The sequence below is a fragment of the Molothrus aeneus genome, chromosome Z (assembly GCF_037042795.1).
Source record: "Molothrus aeneus isolate 106 chromosome Z, BPBGC_Maene_1.0, whole genome shotgun sequence".
Lineage (NCBI taxonomy): Eukaryota > Metazoa > Chordata > Aves > Passeriformes > Icteridae > Molothrus > Molothrus aeneus.
The window spans coordinates 9042162-9057307 of NC_089680.1; the positions used below are offsets into that span (position 1 = coordinate 9042162).

A 15146-nucleotide genomic window follows, 5' to 3' on the forward strand; every position below is an offset into this window, starting at 1 on the left:
ACGCACTGCAGCCCTCACGCCAAAGCAAACCCACGGCAGCCCTGCTTTCCCAGCACCACCCAAGCCCTCAACAGCCGCTGCTGCAACGGCCCAGCACTGGCTCCCCATGCCCACACTCCTGCCCTGCACCGCAGACAGACCCCTGGGATACGATCTCTTGGGACATTTCAGGCAGCTGTCGCCAGCCCAGGCTGAGTTTCATATTGGCGTTCCCCTGGCCTCCCTCCCTCTTGGCATGCTGGGGCAGAGTGAAGTAGAGGCCACAGGACAGATGGATCTGGGGAAGTTTGTATTTCAACAAAATAGTTGCAGTGAGTCCTATATTTACACCTGGAGGAGGGATGGGTATTTACATGACCCAGTGGGGTTATATACAGGGGAAGGGGAAACTGGGGAGGGGGGGAGCTGCGGCACTGAAGCCTAACCTGGCCAAGGAGTCAGTCTTGGCAGGAATCCCCATTTCCCCCCACCCCAGGGAGGGGTTGACATGGGCACAACTTCTGCTGGGGGCAAGGTACTGAAAAGAGACGGCAAAGTGCCCTGCGGGGCAGCCAGGCCCCGGAGAAGCTCAGAGCCAGCTGAGCCACAGGGGAGAGAGCAGGGGTGGCAGACCTCAGAGTTGCGGGGGAATACAAGGTCTCTTGGGCTGGATGAGGGCTGGTTACCCCACTCCAGCAGAGGCTGTGGGGAAGGTGGGCTTTGCTGGTGCTGATGGAGGGGAGCAGACGGTGCTGTGGCCGCTGCCCCACCTTGCCCAGGCCCTGCTGAAGCAGGGGGGCTGCAGAGTCAGGTGGATGCAGTGATGGGGGGGTGCCGGTGCATCCTGGGGCACCGGAAAGCACTGGTGGCCCCATTGAGCTGGGGGCTCTGCGACAGCCACTGGGCTCAAATGAGTTAAGGGTCTTTCCTCTCGCCCAGCAGCCAGTATGTCCGCATCTTTCCCTTGCCCTGGAGGCAGAGGTGAGCAGGTTAGACCCTGCCTGCCCCTGGAGCTGCTTCTTGGGTGTCATCCCCAGCACTGACAGCAACAAGGGGTCCCAGCCCCAACCCCAACCCACCTCCCCATCACATTTCCCTGTGGTTGGAAGGGCTGGCACCCCATCAGCATCACTGTGCCCTCACCTTCATTTCTACATCGCCACGTAGCTCCAGCTCAAAGCAGCCGAACTCATCCAGGACTTCTTTGGTGGCAGATGAGACATGGATCTTCAGGGCTGAGTGGCACAGAAGAGCAAGAGAGACATGGCTGGGTGCCACAGGAACAGGAGACACCCCGTGGCTCTGGATTCAGCTGCCCTGGCTTACCTTGGCCGTTGGATTCCATGCGGGATGCGGTGTTCACTGTGTCCCCAAAGAGGCAGTACCGTGGCATCTTCAGACCCACCACCCCAGCGCACACAGGACCTGCAGGCACAGAGGCACTCGGGGATGCTGCAGGGCGGGCAGGCAGGTGGGCAAGCACCCCCAGCTGGTCGGCACGGGGGCTCACCGGTGTGTATGCCGATGCGCAGGTGGAGCTGGTCGTTGGGACGGTGACGGATCTTGAAGGTTTTGACAGCCTCGAGCAGGGCCAGGGCCATACGGACAATCTCACGAGCATGCAGCTTCCCATTGCGCACCGGCAGCCCCGAGACCACCATGTAGGCATCCCCAATGGTCTCCACCTGTGGGAGCAGGAGGGGGAGGTACAACCTGGGCTCCTTGCTGCCTGCCTCACTCTGGGCGGCTGTGCTTGTTCACCCCACCACTCACCTTGTAGACGTCAAAATTGTCGATAATGGCATCAAAGCAAGTGTAGAGATCGTTCAGCAGCATCACGACCTGGACGGAACAAGGGTGTGTGTGCATCTGGGAGAGGATATGTCCCCCGAGCCCCAGGGATGGCACTGCCAGGGTGTGAGACCTCCACCAGCCCCACAGAGGTGCTGCCCCCCCAAGTCCTGCTCTCACCTGCATGGGAGTGCTCTCTGCTGAGAGGGCAGTGAAACCCACGATGTCACTGAAGTAGATGGTGACACTGTCGAAAGCCTCAGCCCGCACTGTCTCTCCACGCTTCAGCTGCTCTGCCACAGAACTGGCAAGGATAGTGGTGAGCTCCACCCCAAACCTGCTGTTCCCCCTGCAACCCTTGCCTCACACCAGCATGGAGAGCTGGCAAGGGACCCCATACTTGCACAGCAGCAGGTGCATGCTGAACTCACGCCAACCCTCAGACCCACACACCCCCTTGTGTCCCCCTCTCACTGGGGCAGAATCTGGTAGAGGAGGTTCTCTGCCTTGCGCTTCTCCTCCAGGTAGGCCTGTGTCCTCTCTTCCACCAGCTTCTCCAGGTTGTTGGCGTACTGTTCCATGCGTGACAGCAGGTTGTCCAGGATGCTGGTGCTTCCCTCCCTGGTGGGGTGCAGTCAGTTGGCACTGCAGGAAGAGGTGCCTCCCAACCACCACCCCCATGGCTGTCCCCACTTCCACCCAGGGCCACCGTCCCCATGTGCCAACCACCCACTTGTTGAATCTACGGATGAAGATCTTGATCTGACTGAAGTCAGGGCGCTCGGCCGGCTCCTGCGCCCAGCAGCGTTCCATCAGCACTGCCAGCTCCTCGCTGTGCACCCCGATGTCGATGGAGGGCCGGAAGAAGGGCTTCTGGCTATTACGCACCTTTTGCACGATCTCTGCCGGGGTGCGGCCAACAGTGAGCACCAGGCTTCCATGGTGGGGCAGGAGCTCCACACACGTGCTCTCCATCCTCACCTTTAGGGCTTAGGTCCATGCCCTCGATGTAGAAGGGGCCGTTGCGCAGAGCAACCTCCTGCACGATGATGCCGAAGCTGTAGACATCAGCTTTCTGCATGCCGGGGGTGGGCAGGTGTCCCTTCTGCAGCAGTTCTGGGGCTGTCCACAGCTTCTCTGGTGGGACAAAGCAATGAAGCAGTGAGACAGGGCCACCCCATCCTCCTGGTTGTCCCAGGTAGGCACTCACTGGCATAGAGTGCATGTGTGTCCTCATTGTCGCTGGGCGAGCGGAAGCTGGCCAGGCCATAGTCGGTGATCTTCAGCACAAAGCGGCTGTCCACCACGCAGTTGGATGACTTGAGGCTGCCGTGGTGGCCAATGATGCTGTTGTGCAGGAAGGCCATTCCCTGGGACAGATGGACACAGTGAAGCTCATATCCCTCAGGCACCTCTCCCCATCCTCTCACACCCCTGAGCTGGATACCTTGACAATGTCATTGATGAGAGAGTAGCGGAACATCCAGTCCAGGTTGATGCTGTCGTTCTCCAGGACGTCCTGCGGTAGCACATTGAGTGGACCCCACCAGGCACCCAGGTCATGGTGATGGCAGCCTCACCAAGTGCCCAGCTCGGGGGTCTGCAGCACCCACCCCCTCCCCTCCACTGGCCTCTGACACCTGCTTGGACAGCTCAGCTGTGAGCATTACTGGGAGGGCTCAGGTGGCCACCAGCATCCACAGCCCTGTACACAACACACAGCCCAGCTGGGTCACAAGAAATGAAACGTCTCAGTGTCACCTGCAGTGTCCCCAAGCCCCGCTACCTGCAAGCTGCCCCGTGGGCAATACTCGGTGATGATGCAGATGTTGGGGGGGTCGATGCACGCCCCAATAAACCGGGTCAGGTGGTTGAACTGAATGTCTCGCATCTGCAGGTGGAAGTGGACCCTTAATAGTCTTGATCTGTTTCTCCTGCTGCCTTCCCACACGCCCAGAACCAATCCCTGCACTCCCAGGCAGGTTGCCCACCCTAGCCCAGACGCCAAACCTACATGCTTTAGCTCGAAGAGCACCTGCCGCGTCAGCTCTATGCGCTTCTTGTTGATGTGCTTAATGGCCACAACATTGCCCTGGGGTGTTTGGGAAGGGGAAAAGGTCAATGTCCACTGGATGAATTTGCGAAGGGGAGGAAACTGCAGGATGGGGGTGCAGCCAGGTGGGAGCACAACAGAGCTGGGACATTTCAGGGGGAGGGCTCAGCTCCCTGCCTGCTGCACTGACCTTGAAGTGGCCCGTGTTGGCGAAGATCTGGTACTTGCCATGGGTGGTCATCAGTGAGCCATAGCTGGAGCCACGCTGTGGGAAGGAGGGGATTAGGGAGAGGAACCCTGGGAAGGAGGGATGACCTACACCAATGGAGCAGGGCAGGGACATCCAAGGTGTGTGGGGGATGGTGCAGGATGGGCTCTAAGGGTCAGGACAAGCTCTGCATGCTCTGTCAGAAAGGAGAAGACTCCAGGATAAGGCACTGCACAGAGTGTAGGACATGGACAAGATATGTCTGTAGGGGATGGATGGCAACATGGGGGCTTGATGAAGTAAGGTGCTACATAGAGGATTCAGGGCTGTCTAGAGGAAGGATCTAGCTGTGGCTCTGCAGAGGATGGAAAGTCATGCCAGGGATGGATGGAATAAGTTTCTATAGGGAATGGAGAGCTATATAAGGATGAAGGGTTGTATTGAGGAGAGATTCAGTGGGGCTATGGCTCTGTAGGAAACAGAGGGTCATGAAAGAGATCAACAGGGAGGGGTGTCACGCAGGGAGGGAGGGCAGCACAGGGGCAGGGTGGTGCCTCAGGGATGGCTCCTCTCACCAGGGACAAGGTGAGCCGACTGCCTGCTGCCTTGTGGTACCGCTCAGGACTTCCAAACTGCAGCTCATCCCAGCGGATCCTCCAGAGCATGCTGGCAAGCTCCTTCTCCAGCATCAGCTTCCTGGGGGACACACTGGGGTCAGGCCCCCATCCCCTCTGCCCTGCCTGCCCACCTGCCCATCAGACAGAGGTTCCCCCAGTGCTGACCTGAAGATGAGGAAGCTGGAGATGCCAAACATGACAAAGGTGAGGCCAGTGCCCAAAGCCACGATGGCCAGCATAGAGAGGGGGGCTGCAGGCAGGAGAGGATATGTCAGGGTGGCCCAGCTGGATATGACAGCCAGACTGACATGCACCCGGTATGGAAGCTTGCTGGGGTCCAGGGGATGTGGGGACCCAGGACACCCACTTTTATCACAGGAGGGGTCATCCACATCAAAGACACAGGGAGGGTTGTCCAAGGGGGGAGCCCCCTTCACCCAGGGGATGGGTCGTCCCAGCCAGTGGATTTGCTTCTCCACACCCGAGTAGTGTCCCACCACCTAAGGCAGGCAGAGAGAGATGAGGCCACCCCCAGACCCCACCATCCCATCCCCCAACCCCAGCCAGGGGGAACCTCCCCCCACCTCATACTGCCCGGTCTTGGGGTCACTCATGGCCCATAGGTTGAAGTCAGTGTCCCGGTCATTGTTGCTGTCCATGCTCACAAGCCCTGTTACGCCTGTGGGAAAATTAAGACGCAGGTGGGATGGGGACTGAGCTCCACCGCCCCCACGGCACCCCCAGCCCCGCTGTCCGCATCCCAATGTTACCCTGGAACTTGCGGTCCCGCATCTTCTCGATGATGTGGGTGGCGTTTTTCTTGGAGCCGCCCTCACGCAGAGTCTCATTCAGCACCATGGCGTACAGCAGCATCCCATCATAGAAACACCCCGCCACCAGGTTCATCTGCCAGGGGGAATCTGAGCACACCCACAGCCACGCACGCAGGAGCATCCCAGAACCTTCACAGCAGCACCACGCACCCACCCACCGCCCCATCACCACTCTGGGGCCAACATGCACCCTGCAGGGATGGCAGTGCCTGTGGCTGTTCCCTCCAGGGATGATCCCTCTGGCACTGTCTGTGGCTGTGTCCCACCCTCTGCATCCTGGTGAGGTGTCTCAGACCTGTGTGAAGGGACCCCACCACCGCAGCATACTGGGGGACTCACTCACCAGGGAGTAGTTGAGCTGCACCCCAAATTTCTGCTTAGCTCGCAGGATGAGCTGGGTTTGGAAGTGCTGGTACTCAGGGTTTTGGGGCTCGTAGTAGGTGATCACCAGCACCATCTGCAACCAAGCACAGCACCCTGGTTCACACACTGGAGCCAGGCTGGGGAGGTTTCTGTCCCCAGGCAGGTGGGCATAGCTCACCTGGAAAGCCTCACGCAGTCCTGAGTCCTGGCCAGGGCTCTCCTGCCAGGGCTTGAAGGGGTCACGGGCAGAGTCACCCCGCAGGCTCTCCCCGAACACATCCAGGTAGAAGAAGACGTAGTCACCGTTGGTGAGGTTCTCCTGTTGCGCCAGCTGCATGATCTGCCGCAGCATCTCTGGCGGCCCACAGAGATACACCACTGCCAGAGAGAGACAGGGGCTTCAGCGGGGCAGGGACACCCCACTGCACCCCAGGCACACGGCCAGGGATGGGGCAGGTGGGGCAGAGCAGCACCGGGAGGCTGCGGGGTGATGGGGCAGGCAGATGGGGCAGGGCTTGGCTCACCCTCTCCCTGCGACCCATGGCCAGACCCACAGCCCCTGCTGGCACTGACCCATTCCTGCCTTGTCAATCACCTCAGACTGAAGGGGTACAGGAGAACAGGGAAAAACTTGCTGGAAATCATGAGGTGGATGCCCCAGGCACAGACCCCACACACCCCGATCCAGCAAAAGCCAGCCAGAGGATGTCTCCCCCCTGCATCAGTTTCCGTGCTGCTCCATGCCAGCCCTAGCCACGGAATCAGGGGGGCTGGGAGAGGCACTGGAGCCGTGTGCCGGAGGCCCCTGGGGAACCCGTGCTGTGGAATGGGACAAACCCATGTTTGGGTTCGTGGCCGGCTGTCTGTGCGGCAGGAATGCGCAGGTTCCCAGATTCCAGCACCTTCGGCGGCCGCTAATTGGAAACAGAGCATCTCGCCGGTGTGACCCACACAGCAAGGGGGTGCCCGGGCCCCGTCAGGACGCCCAACCTGCCCCCAGCCTCTGCTGGGGGCTTGGCCAGCCCCCATGGGATGCCCACCCAAGGGCTGTGTGGGGCTGGCATGCTGCTGGCACAGGGCATCACAGGCTGTGGGGACGGGCGCCTGAAAGCGTCCGAACCCCCCGAGCAGGGGCCCTCCGTGCCCTTGCTGAGGATCCTGACACTGCCTCCTCCCTCCCCCCGGAAAACCAGGGCCCCCGCTCCAGCCAGTCTGGCTGGGAACCCGGGATTGAGCAACGGAGGAGGCGGCGGCAGCGGGTGCTGGAGGAATGTCACGCTTGGGCGCTAGCCCCGACACACAGCTCCTCTGCATGGGGCCCAGCGCCCCGGCTGGACCCGGGGAGAGGCGGCGATGGGGACAGCGAGGAAGGGCCGCACTCCAGGAAGGGGTCTCTGCTGCTGGAAGGCACCGAGCCACACAGGCACCCAGCCATGGGGGCAGCAGGGCTGGCAGCGTCACCCACGGGGGCAGTGAGGAAGCCCCCGAGTGGGAAAGAGACCCAGCACAGCCACCTTGGGCACAGGGAATCCACAGCAATGTGGGGAGCTGCTCCTGGGCACGGGGGAGGGAGAAATCGCAGCACCGTGGGCTGTGTGTGAGCAACAGCCTGCTTCAGGGTTTGAAATGGTTCCCTCTGAATGCTGCAATACTTCAAATAAACACTCCTGGCTTCTCCACTTTGCTAGTCCTGCATCAAGAAACGTCCCCAGATTTCTCATGCAGGGTGGGCAGCTCAGCAGCTCCCCAACACGCAGAGCCTGAGGGTTCCCCCCAAGGACATAGACGGAACCCTCCCCATCCCACTGCAGGCACCAAGAAAAGGGAGCCACAGGGGCTAGGGAGCCTCAACAGCTGGTGGCAGATGGTGGGAGACCGCAGGCAGCCAGCCCCTGCGGCGGCAGCAAAAGCCTGCCTGGTCAAAGGCCACCAAGCAAGGGGATGGACGGCGCCTAGATGGCTCCCTGGGGACAGACTGCATGAGCTGTGCAGAAGGAAGGGGTCAATGCTTGGGGCTCTCCCTGAGGCAGGCAGCTGCCTCCAGCTGGCAGCTTCCTGCATGGCCAGCATGGCCTTAGGGGGCTCAGGCACCCCCTAAGGTGCCGGCAAATGGCCAAAGGGGGCCGGCAAATGGCCAAAGGCAGCCTCAGCATCACCCAGGACAAGGGAATGAAGTTCTGCAAGGCTGGAGTGCATCCAGACCCCTGACTGATTTATTTAGGGGGCGTCTCTCCCATAGGTGGCAGAGTGCCAGGTCCCAGGGAAGGGGCAGGACCACGAGCATGCAGATGAGGTGGCAGAACACTGCTTGACCCCTGCATGATGGAAGATAACCCTGAAATGAGGGCAAATCCCAGGTTCGGGCAGAAAATCCCAGCTTCAAGCAGTTTCACCAGCACAGGGCACTGCAGTGCAGAGACCAGGGCCCTGGCCCAGGGGGAGTGTGGGGGTGAAGACCAAATGCACTCCCCTCCAGCAGCACCACCCAGCCATCTCCGCAGGCAGGGCACCTGGGCTTTTTGCAGGCAGATGCTCCGGTAATTCTCTCAACCACAGCTCTAATTATATCAGTGCTTTTGCAAATGGCAGGAGAGACGTGGGCCCCTGCACGTCTCCCAGGCACCGGTGAGAGGGGCAATCTCACCCCCCCTTGTGCCTGTTCATTAGACCTGTGACTGTCAAGACCAGCAGTGTTAGGGAAGCACAGAGGGCCAGGGAAGCGGCTTTCTCTAGGAAATGTTCACCAAACTCCTGCCCATGACTTGGGAGAAGGAAGGTGATGACAAGAGGGATGATACATGGTGTTATTGCAGGTCATGGACGTGGATGCAGCTGAAGACCCTGCTTTTATCTCCCTACCATTCCATGCAGGAGTCCCAACCCCTGGGACAGCCCTGCAAGTCTCCATTCCCCATCCCACACACCTGGCCTAGGATGGGACTTATAACCATCTCTGCAGCCCTGAGCATCCACTTCTGTGCGGCCAAGCACTCAGCCCCACACCCTGGCACCACCTCTGAGCTGTGGCCAGAGAGGCTCAGACCCTCTCAACATCCCTGCCCATGGCAGGGGAATGGAACTGAATGATCTTTAAGGTCCCTTTCAACCCAAGCCTTTCCATGGTCCTGTGATACTATGACCCCAGCTTAGAAAGCCCTCAGGTCCCTGCCCATGCCTGGCCCTCTCCCCCAGCAGCCACAACCCCCTGCCTGCACCAGAGGGATTGATTTCCACTGGAGTGATTTATGGCACCAAGATGGAAACATTGATGGGAATCACTGATTTTAGCCCTTCTCCCTGCAGAGTCCTTCGCCCTCATCCCATAATAAGCTCCAAACCCCATGGCTGGTGATGGCACAGGCAAGAGCTCCCATCCCAGTGGGGCAGCCATGGGATGCTCACTCCATGGACTCAGCCTCACTGGCCTCAATCCTGACTGGAATCCAGTCCAGCACCCCAAAGCACCTCCCCCTGCAGTCTGGTCCGGCCCAGCCTTGGACACAAGTCCTGCTGGCCCATCTGGCTCCACTTATCGGGGCTAGATGTCCTTCCTAATGACACAGCATCTCAGAATCCATTAAGAAGCACTGCGGAGTGGCTGACTCCAGGACTGATACACCCTGCTCATCAATAATGAAAGAGCATCAGGCTGCCCTTGCTCTCCAGCTGCCTCTGTAAGCCCCTCCATTTCCTCCCACTCCCAATATAGCTGCTCTCCTGGGGCACTCGCAAGGCACCAAATTGATTTATCCCTCCATCAGCAGGGTGGGGCAATCTCAGCCCCATCCTGGGGGTGCAGCAGGGACAAGGCACAGCCCGGGGTGCCCAGGTGCCACTCTGGGGGCTCTGCCTGAGCACAGCACAGCCACCTAGGTATGTTGGCACCACGGTTCTCTGGGTATGTAACCAGAGCTGATGCTATCCTCCAGAGAGCCACATCCCCTCCATCACCTTCAGCCTCCAAGGACATGCCTGGGTCACCCTGATCCTGCTGACACAGAGGGTGGGGTGCTCCCACAGGGTGCCCCTCACAGCACATGTCCCAAGAGCTGGGGGTGTGTCCCAGCTATTGCTGGCAAAGGTTGACTGGAGTGGGGCCTGGGAGGGAGACACTGTGCCCCCTCCTCCTGCTGCATCCTGGCTGAGGTTCTGTCTTGTCCCCTGTGAACTCACCTCCTGTGCAGGTCCTGCTGCTCCTCCAGCCCCACTGTGACAAAATGCGCTCACTCCTCACTGCACCCCACACAAAGCCCATTTTGCCCACCCCTCCCTGTGCCCCACATGGGTCCCAGTGTGCCTCCAGCCCCTCCCTGTGCCCCACATGGGTCCCACTGTGCCTCCAGCCCCTCCCTGTGCCCCACAGGGGTCCCACTGTGCCTTCAGCCCCTTGCCATGCCCTACCACAGGTGTCACTCTGTCCACTCCCTCCTGCACCCCATGTAAGTCTCACCAGATCCGTGTTCCCTTGCCATGCCTCACACAGGCGCCATTTTGCTCTCGACCCCTCTCAAGTCCCACTGTGTCCTCAGACCCTCATGGTGCCCCACAAAGGTGCCACTGCCTCCTTGGACTGTTGCTGCACCCCACACGATCACACTCTGTTCCCATCCCCTTGCTGCCCCCCACATGTATCTCACTGCCCTCTCTGGCACTTGCTGTGCCCTGTGTGGAAATCCATTGCCCCCCAATCCTTTGGTGTGCCCCAAACAGGTCCCACTGCCATCCCTGGTCCCTTTTTGTGCCACACATGCATCCCACCGTATTCCCAGCCCTTTGCTGTGTCCTGCAGCAGTCCCGCTGTATCCCCATCCCCTCTCTGTGCCCCAGATGTGTCCTGCTGCTCCCTTAACCCCTTGCTGTACCCTACATGTCATCCACGGTACCCCAGTGCCCTCCTGCATCCCATCCTTTCCCCTGCTGAGCCCCAGACGGGTCCAATGCCCGCACCGTTCCCCCCACAGATCCCATCTCACCCTCAGCCCCTCGCTGTGCCCCGCGGAGCATTTTGCCTCCCCCCCTCCAAGCCCTGCGCAGATCTCCCGAGGGGAGCCCCCTCCGCTCTCCCTTCCTCCTCCCACTCCCACACCGCCGCCCCCGCTCCGCGGGCGCTCGGCCCGATCCCGCCCGTGGTCACGGTGTCCCCCCCGCACCCCACGCCGCGCCACCCCACGCACCGCGCCCGTTGGCTTTGATGAAGTGGACGGCGGTGTCGGGGCCTCCCTCCTCGGGGGAGTAGATGTGGACGGTGACGGTGAGGTTGTTGCCATCCTGCAGCTCCTGGTAGACACCCTCGACGGTGAAGTAGTAGGGTCGGTCGTCGGTCTTGCGGTCCACGTAGAGGAGCACGGCGCGGGCGCTCCAGTTGAAGTGCGCGTGGAGGTGGGAGACGAAGGCGCCCAGTTTCGGTGCCGAGGGCCCGGTGCGCACCGTCGTGCTGTAGTGCTCCCGTTTGCGGCTGAAACCCGCGGCCACCGCCCCGCCTGTGATGAGGGGCAGCCGCCAGTGAGAGGCGAAGCGCCCCACGGACGCGGCGGGGTACACGCAGCCCGGCCCGAACAGCACGTCGGGGTCGTGGTAGAGCTTCAGGTCCACGGCGTTGAGCGGTGCCACGTACTCGGAGCAGGCGCCCTCCAGCTCCGAGCTCATGAACTCGACGCGCACCGAGAAGGGCCGCGGCAGCAGCGGCGGCTCGCCCCGCTCCAGCGCTTCCAGCGCCAGGCTGAGCGCCGGACCCACGCGCGGCCAAGCCCACGCGTAGCTCACGTTGCGCTCCGGCAGCACCACCGCCACCGTCAAGTTGGCGGGCGCCCCGTCGGGAGTCGCCGCCCGCCGCCCCGCGCCCGTCGGTACCGGCAGCAGCGGCAGCAGCAGCGCCAGCAGCGGCAGCGGCGGAGCCATGGGCCGCGCTGGCTCCTCCGCCGCGGCCGCCGCCCGCCGCTCCGGCGCCCCCGCCGCGCCCCCGCCCCGCCGACCGCCACCGACCGCCCTCCCCCGGGGGGGCGGCGCCGCCGGTCCCCGCCCGGCCGGACGGGCACGGGGATGGGCGGCACCGCGACGGGGCGGGGGGCGGTGTCCCCGGAGAGGGGGGCCAGGGGTGGGGCTAGCGGGGAGCGGGGCGCTGGTCGGGGTGGTGGGGGGATGGCGGGGCGTTCGGCGTCTCTGCCTTCCAGGCTGGCGAAGTGCTACGCGATCCCCGGGGGGGGGGGGGGGGGGTCAGAGACCGCGGTGCCCAGGTCCGGCGGCCCCTGGAAGGCAGGGACTGAGGGATGGGGGGCCCGTGTTTTAGGGGGTCCGGGAGGGGAGGTAGGGAGGGGCATCCGCGCTCGGGGTGTCCCCAGTGGGTGGAGGAGCGAGGGAGGTGTGCTTTGGTTCTGGTGAGGCGCAGTGAGGGGGAATCGGACAAGAGGGCATCGGTTTGGGGCAGGGGACTGGGGTGCTCGGCTTCTGGTGGAGGGGTTGGGGGTGGGCTCGGGGGTCCCATCGGGGGATTAAGGGAGGGAAGTCCCCAGAGCCAGCGGCTCCCAGTGGTCAAGGATTGAAGAGGGGGTACGTGGGATCTAGGGTCGGTGAGGGGAATTTGCCAGGGAGAATTAGGGTTTGGAGTGTCCCCGCTGGGTGCGGGGCTGAGAAAGAGGTACCTGGGTTCGGGGAGCTGCAGTGAGAGAGCATCCTAGTTCTAGGGTACCCCAATGACTACGGACTGGGGAGGGGATGTCTCAGGCTGGGGGTCCCCAGGGTTTGTGGAAGTCAGTGGAGTGCGGGGGATGTGCATGATGGGGCAAAGAGGTACCCTGGGGAGGGGTGCAAGGATGTGAAGGGATACACGGCTGTGGGGTACAGCCAGCTGGAAGGGGAGTGAATATCCTGGGTGTGAGAGTCCTCACAAGGGATTTTTGGGAGGTCTTAAGCTGTTGGGTAAAGGAGGAATCAGTCTGAGGAGGAGTTGCCCGGGGTCTGGCTGCCTTCCTTGTGGAGGCGTCCAGTGCTTTGGCCGTGGGTGTCTCCCATGGGGGAAGGGTAGGAGGTTGGAGATGTCCTCGGGGATTTGGGATGCAGGGAGGCACCTGGGGAGTTGGACCCTGAGAGCTGGGATGCCCTGGGGAACCAGCCGTCCCCGAGACCCTGTGTGTTTGCTCATCAGTGGAGGGCGCCCTGGAACCCGTGCCACAGGGACCTGGCCGACAGGAGCCCTGGCGGGGCAGTGGGAGCTGAGGGCAGGGGATGGCAGGGGGCTGGATGCCACGAGCATGTCACCACAGCTGTCACTGCAGCTTTTGGGGCTTCAGCCCCTCTGCCATGGGACACAGGCCTGTGGGGTGGTGGGTAGGAGGATGGACGCATACGAGTGGAGCACAGGGGAGCGCTCGGGGTGCAATGAGCCTTGCACAAGCCCCCGCCGCGCCGTGGGGCTGGGATAACGCGGGCAGAGCGGGGCTGCCGGACCTGCCGGGGATTTGGGAAGGACCTAAGGGGATGTCATGGGCTGCCATGGGGGGCCGCCAAGCCAAGGGGGACACAGAGGTCCCGTGCGTTTGTTTGCAGGGCGCTTCGGTGGGGCAAGTGGGGCTCGGCGGAGGCAGCATGCCTGCGGTGCATTCCTGGCATTCCCAGCCTGCTGCCTGCTCCCGTCGGGCGGGGGTGGGGGGCGATAGAGACTGGAGGGGGGTGTTGGGGGTGGTGCCAGCCCCTTCCCCACGGCTCAGAGCTGTGTGGGGCGGGATGCTTCTGTGTGGGAGCACGGGGGAGCGCACTGGGTGCACGGTGGCCCCGCAGGTCTTGCCGGTCCCATTGGCCCTTCAGGGTCCTGTGTGGTTCAGATGCTGAGGGATGCTGCGCCGAGCGGCGGGCAGGTTGTCGCTGTCCCCTCCGGGATTTTGGGGCAGGCCACCAGAGCAGAGCAGCACCGCGGGCATGGCACCACAGCGTGCCCTGGCATGGGTGCTTCCACCTCTGGGGTTGCCGGGAATCACGGTCCCTCTCGCTGTCCCTACCCTTCACACTGCAGGTGTCGCCACCAGCAGAGATGCTCGTGGGGTCACGGAGCTCGGCTCCCCCGGCTCGGCACAACCCGAGACGAAGAGATTGCATTGCCGGCTATAAATATCTCGGTCCGGTGTGGTACGGAGCTGGCAGGGGAGCCTGAGCCGAAGGACAGTGAAATCCAACCGACAGCACTTACATCCACAAAGGAGAGGCTGGAAAGATCTGGAAGAGCTTCCCCATGGAGTGTGGGGCTGGACATGGTGCTGGGGTGGTGCTGGTCTCATGGAGAGCACAGTGTCAGCGAAATCACCCCTGCTCACGGGGCACAGATGGTGGCACACTTTGTACCCTGCTGGTGCCCCCAGAGCAGCCTTGTGGCTCCTGTCCTGAGGTTCCGGTGGCACAGGCCGCGGGCAAAGGGGACACAGAGGGGCTGACAACAGACTGAGTGGGAAAAGCCTCCGCAGCGAGCGCTCCGGGAGGTGGGGCTGCTCCCGCAGGACCTGCGGCAGGCGGGAGGCCGCCAGCGGAGGAACGACTCTGTTAAAACAAAATAGAGATATGGGGGAGAAAAGCAGAGCGGGTGGAGGGAACCAGGGAGAAGCCGGTGGGAATTCGGTTATGGAGGGGTGGGATGCGGGGAATGCGGGTGCGGCGGGACCCCGGGTGTGCGCGTGTGAGCCACCAGAGGGGGCCCGGCCACCGCCGCGGGGACAGCGCGGGGACAACGCGGGGACAGCACGGGGACAACGCGGGGACAGCACGGGGACACCGTGGGGACAACACACCGACACCGCGCCGGCACCGCACGCACCCCATACACACCCCATAGACACACCATAGACACACCATAGACACACCATAGACACACCATACACGTACTATACACACACCATACATACACCATACACACCCCATACACACCCTATACACACACCATACACACCCCATACACACACCATACACACACCATACACACCCCATACACACTCCATACACACACCAAACACACACCATACACACACCATACACACACCATACACACACCATACACACACCATACACGTACTATACACACACCATAGACACACCATAGACACACCATACACGTACTATACACACAGCATACATACACCATACACACCCCATACACACCCCATACACACACCATACATAACCCATACGCACACTGTACACACCCCATACACACCCCATACACACCCCATACACACACCATACACACACCATACACAACCTATACACACACCATACATAACCCATACACACCCCATACATAACCCATACACACCCCATACACA

The 15146-nt window shown here is 61.8% G+C and overlaps 1 protein-coding gene across 1 annotated transcript; it reads right to left on the reverse strand.

Moving 5' to 3' along the window:
- Window positions 1–272: 272 nt before the first annotated feature.
- Window positions 273–11742, reverse strand: NPR2 (natriuretic peptide receptor 2). The gene is made up of 22 exons (XM_066568887.1): window positions 11019–11742; window positions 6023–6222; window positions 5825–5938; window positions 5419–5554; window positions 5233–5327; window positions 5016–5148; window positions 4814–4898; window positions 4607–4727; window positions 4014–4088; window positions 3785–3862; window positions 3557–3661; window positions 3218–3289; window positions 2981–3140; window positions 2752–2907; window positions 2504–2672; window positions 2245–2391; window positions 1951–2074; window positions 1753–1821; window positions 1490–1664; window positions 1306–1404; window positions 1123–1214; window positions 273–948 (listed from the first exon to the last, which is right to left on the reverse strand). The coding sequence occupies exons 1-22, from the start codon at window positions 11740–11742 to the stop codon at window positions 895–897; spliced, it is 3183 nt and encodes a 1060-aa protein (XP_066424984.1). The 3' UTR covers window positions 273–894.
- Between the last annotated feature and the right edge of the window lie 3404 nt (window positions 11743–15146).

What these genes read in the sequence shown, in the direction of transcription:
- NPR2 (XM_066568887.1), bottom strand. Translation starts at nt 11,742, where the DNA reads ATGGCTCCGCCGCTGCCGCTGCTGGCGCTGCTGCTGCCGCTGCTGCCG. An exon ending in CATCAAAGCCAACGGGCGCG is followed by an intron (nt 6,223 to 11,018) that starts GTGCGTGGGGTG and finishes TCTCTCTGGCAG; the next exon opens with TGGTGTATCTCTGTGGGCCG. An exon ending in TGCAGCTCAACTACTCCCTG is followed by an intron (nt 5,555 to 5,824) that starts GTGAGTGAGTCC and finishes TCCCCCTGGCAG; the next exon opens with ATGAACCTGGTGGCGGGGTG.